Below are 3,926 nucleotides of genomic sequence, written 5' to 3' on the forward strand. Positions count from 1 at the left end.
CTGCCAGGAGCGGGGAGGGTTGGCTGGCTGGTGGCAGTGGGGTGAGCCCCTGGCCCGATCTGGGTTTTTCTTATGAACCTGCCTTTTCTTACAGCACAAGGGGAGCCACAGGGCAGCAGGATCCTGCAGGGAGTGTGGGTCCAGGCCAGAACCAGGGCCTGCCCCAGACATGCCAGCTTTGCCCCAGGGCCAGGGTCTGTGCCAGGTGTGGGCGATGGGAGGGGTGAGTCACGGGGCCTGCCCCACCCAGCCTCTACTTAAGGTCCCCCAGCAGCTCGCTGCCACCACCGCTGCTGAACCACTTGCCAGCCATGTCAGGGAGCACCGTGAGTCTAGGGGCCAGGGTTGGTGGGGGCTGTGGGTTTGGACACAGGCTCCCTGGGCCAGGAGGGAGGGCCGAGGCCTGGCTAAGGCCTCCAGTTCCAAGGAGAAAGTGGGTAATGCGCCTGGGAGCTCCCCAGGGCCATGTGTCTGGGCGGACAGTCCTTCCCGTTGATCTCTCTCCCTCTCGATGGCTTCGTCCTGATTTTTCTCTTGAAACCTTTTTTCTCTGTCCCACCCCTGCCTCTGTCTCTTCTCTCCTCTTTCTTTCTCTGTGACCCTTTCTCTTACGCTTTCTGCCCATCCTGACCCTGGCATTTCCCCCTCTCCGGGTTGGTGGACCCACTTCCGTCTCTGTCTCCGGGTTCCCAAGCCCCCCCAATATCCGGAATCTTGCAGAATGTCCCCCATAAGACCTCTCTGCCTGAGGGCCTCCGCGTGGGCACCGTGATGAGGATTCGAGGAGTCGTCCCTGAGAAGGCCAGCAGGTGAGACCGCTCACAGGAGGAAGGGTGGGGACTCTCCAGGCTCAGCCCGTCCCCATCCTTGCAGCCCAGAGACGGTGCCCCAGGGCGTCTCTGTCCACCAGAGCCTTGGAGTCTCCTGGGGGACCTTTTTCTCACATTCAGAAATCTGAATCTCCCTAAGATTCTGGGATTTCAGGGCAACCTCAGGGTTCCTGGGGACGTCCTAGGACTTCCATGTCTGAGCCTCCAAGACTCTGGAAATGTGCCTGGGCTCCCAGAATCCACCTGGGCACCTGGGAGGCCTTGGCAGTCAATCCTATGACTTTCTAGATCTGGGACTTCAGGCCTTCTGGGTGCTCTGTAAATAGTGGGGCCCCTGGTACTGTTCCTAGTCTTTTAGGAATTGAGAATTTCCCGGCAATCTCCTGGGAATCCGAATCACTCTGGCCATTAGTACCAGGACTCGTGGGCAGCTCTTTGGAAATAAGGGGGGCTCTGGCCTGAGCACAGGGACCCTGGTGTAGGGGGATGTGTGCCCAGGAATCCCATAAACCTCATCGGAATCTGCAATCCGTGGCCTTTAGTTGGCCTCCCCCCCTCTGCGGTGTGAGGATTCTGGTCTGGAAATTCTGGCGGGGTCTGGAGAGGGGCGGTCCCAGCACAGCCTTCCCTGAGCGGAGCCCTGTCGCCCACCGTCCCCTGCAGGTTCCACGTAAACCTGCTGTGCAGCGAGGAGCCCGAAGCGGACGCGGCCTTGCATTTCAACCCGCGGCTGGACGCCACCGAGGTGGTCTTCAACAGCAAGGAGCGCGGCGCCTGGGGCCCGGAGGAGCGCGGCCCTGGCCTCCCCTTCCAGCGCGGGCAGCCCTTCGAGGTCCTTCTCATCACCACCGAAGATGGCTTTAAGGTGCGGTCGGCGACAGGGAAGTCCCCAGCGGAGCACTAGGGTCGGCTCTGCGCTGGGAGACAGCTTGGGAACACTGCCAGGAAGGGGCCTACGCAGACCCTCTCCCTGGTTGGGCCACTCCCCGGTGCTGGGCGGTGACAGGGCCAGGGCGAGGTGGACACGAGCCCAAGGGGTGGTGTCTTGTGGGGGGGTGTGGAGTGACCCAGACCAGACATCTTCCACCCTACTCGGGGTCAGTCGTGCTAGAGGGCCAGGCGTAAAGGTCGGAAAGGGGAAGAGCCAGGGAGCGGCTTGGGGACAGCGACTAGGATCTAGTCCCAGAGAGTGGTCGTTGTGACCTTCCCCAAGGCACCCAGACGCAGAGCTGGAACATGGACCTGGTGTCCCTAGGCCGAGTCTAACCCCGACCCTCTCCCCGCAGGCCGTGGTCGGGGACTCCGAGTACCACCACTTCCGTCACCGGCTGCCGCTGACGCGCGTGCGCTTGATGGAGGTGGGCGGCGACGTGCAGCTGGGGTCCGTGAGGGTTTTCTGAGCAGAACCAAGAGCCTGGGGTCGCGGGAGGCCGGGAAGAAGGATGGAAAATAAAGTATTAGACCCCAGTTCCTGTGTCCGTGTCCTTGCATCTGGATGAAGAAACGGGTTCAGGGGCGAAGACCGCGCTTCAGGGTCGCGCAGGGAACCCGTGTCCTAAGCGGGGTTCGCACCCGCACCCGCTCGGGCAGGGCCTGTCTGCTGGAGCGCAGGGGGGTCTCCATGTGGACGGGTCGGTCCTGCGGCTGGTCACGATGCAGCATTTTGCAAAGCAAGTCCCAGGTCCCGGGTTCGGAGCTGATGCGCTGGGACCAGAGCAGCGAGGGGCTCAGCCCATCACCTGGCACCACGTCGCGGGGCCAGCGGACGCCAAAGTGGGTTCATGAGCAAAATGGGGAAATGATCACTTGGGCACCCTGAAACCACGCGGTGAACGTGTGCGTGGCATGTCCCCAGCTCCTCTCTCCCGCCATCCCGTCTCCCCCGGCCCCTGGAAAACCCGCCGGCGGGCGGGGCTGGGAACCCTGGTGGGCGTCGCCGGCTGCGCGCTGCGCCGAGTCGGGACAGGTCCCAGCCTGCGCGTCCTCCGGGCAGACGCTACGGCTGGCGAGGGCCCCGCCGAGCGGCGGGGATGCGAAGGCGGGTGTAGGGTCCCCGCTGCCAATCAGCACACGCCCCACCCTGCCAACCCCACGGCCCGACCCCCGCCCCACCCCGAGCTGTGACCCTCGGGAAGCGGCGCTGAGCGCACCCCGGGCCCCTGGCGCGATTTCCAGCGTCCAGGGCCGCGCTGACGGTCCCCTTTAGGGCGGGCTGGGAGAGGCCAGGGCCACCGCGTGCCCCGATCCCTGCACCTGGGCGCAGTGCTCGGTGGTGGCCGCAGGTCTCGGCAGCGGGAGGAGCGTGGCCGGAGGCCCCGAGGAGAGACGGCAAGTTGGGTCTGGCAGCCCAGCTTCGGGAATTTTCGTCCCAAGCCACGCCTTGGAGAGACGCGCCTTGGGCTTCGAGCCCAAAACCTGAGCAACAGATGACGGTCCCCCCCTGGCGGCCGCCGCCGACATAGACATCTCCACCAAGGCGGGCGCAGGACCCGCGGGTAGCTTCTGAGCGTGGCGTCCTGGGGACCGAGATCCCTGGACTCCAGCCCTTTCAGCCCTGCGACCTGCAGGCTGATCTGTCCCTTTCGATGCCCAACCCATGGGGGGCGGGTGGGAAGTAGTAGGACTGTCCGCTTCTCTCAGTAGCAAAGTCTGAATCTCCCCAGCCCTCCAAGGCTCACTGTTAAGAGGTAACTTTTATTCAGCCATGACAAGAACTTATACATATCTTAAAGTATTTAGGTAAAGATGTCTCCAGGGGAAAGCAAAATAGATAGTGGACATTATTGGCACAAGTGGAGAATAAATGGTAGCTGCCATCTGCGCGTCGGACCTTAGTGATCCATCTGTGTGAGTTCCTGCTTCTCACCGTTGTCCTGCGATGGATATGTGGGAGACTTCTTGTTTGTGTCAAACACACAGTAAAGTATTGGGGGTGACCAGACAGAGTGTTGGAGACTTATTTGGAAATTAAAAATTGGTAATAATCGCCAAATGTGGTGGTGCTCACCTGTAATCCCAGTGGCTCAGGAGGCTGAGGCAGGAGGATCAAAAGTTTGAGGCCAGTCTCAGCAACCTTGTCTCAAAAAAAAAAAAAAA

General features: G+C 61.9%; 1 protein-coding gene across 1 annotated transcript; it reads left to right on the forward strand.

Annotated features, from left to right (window-relative positions):
- The first annotated feature begins 260 nt into the window (after positions 1-260).
- On the forward strand, positions 261-2,297 carry Lgals7 (galectin 7). Its single transcript, XM_046440119.2, has 4 exons — positions 261-326; positions 721-809; positions 1,494-1,695; positions 2,117-2,297. The coding sequence occupies exons 1-4, from the start codon at positions 312-314 to the stop codon at positions 2,228-2,230; spliced, it is 420 nt and encodes a 139-aa protein (XP_046296075.1). The 5' UTR covers positions 261-311; the 3' UTR covers positions 2,231-2,297.
- The last annotated feature ends 1,629 nt before the right edge of the window (positions 2,298-3,926 follow it).

Source organism: Marmota monax, unplaced genomic scaffold (genome assembly GCF_021218885.2).
Source record: "Marmota monax isolate L192 unplaced genomic scaffold, Marmota_monax_Labrador192_F-V1.1 WCK01_AAM20220418_F8-fsc00228, whole genome shotgun sequence".
NCBI classification, from domain to species: Eukaryota; Metazoa; Chordata; class Mammalia; order Rodentia; family Sciuridae; genus Marmota; species Marmota monax.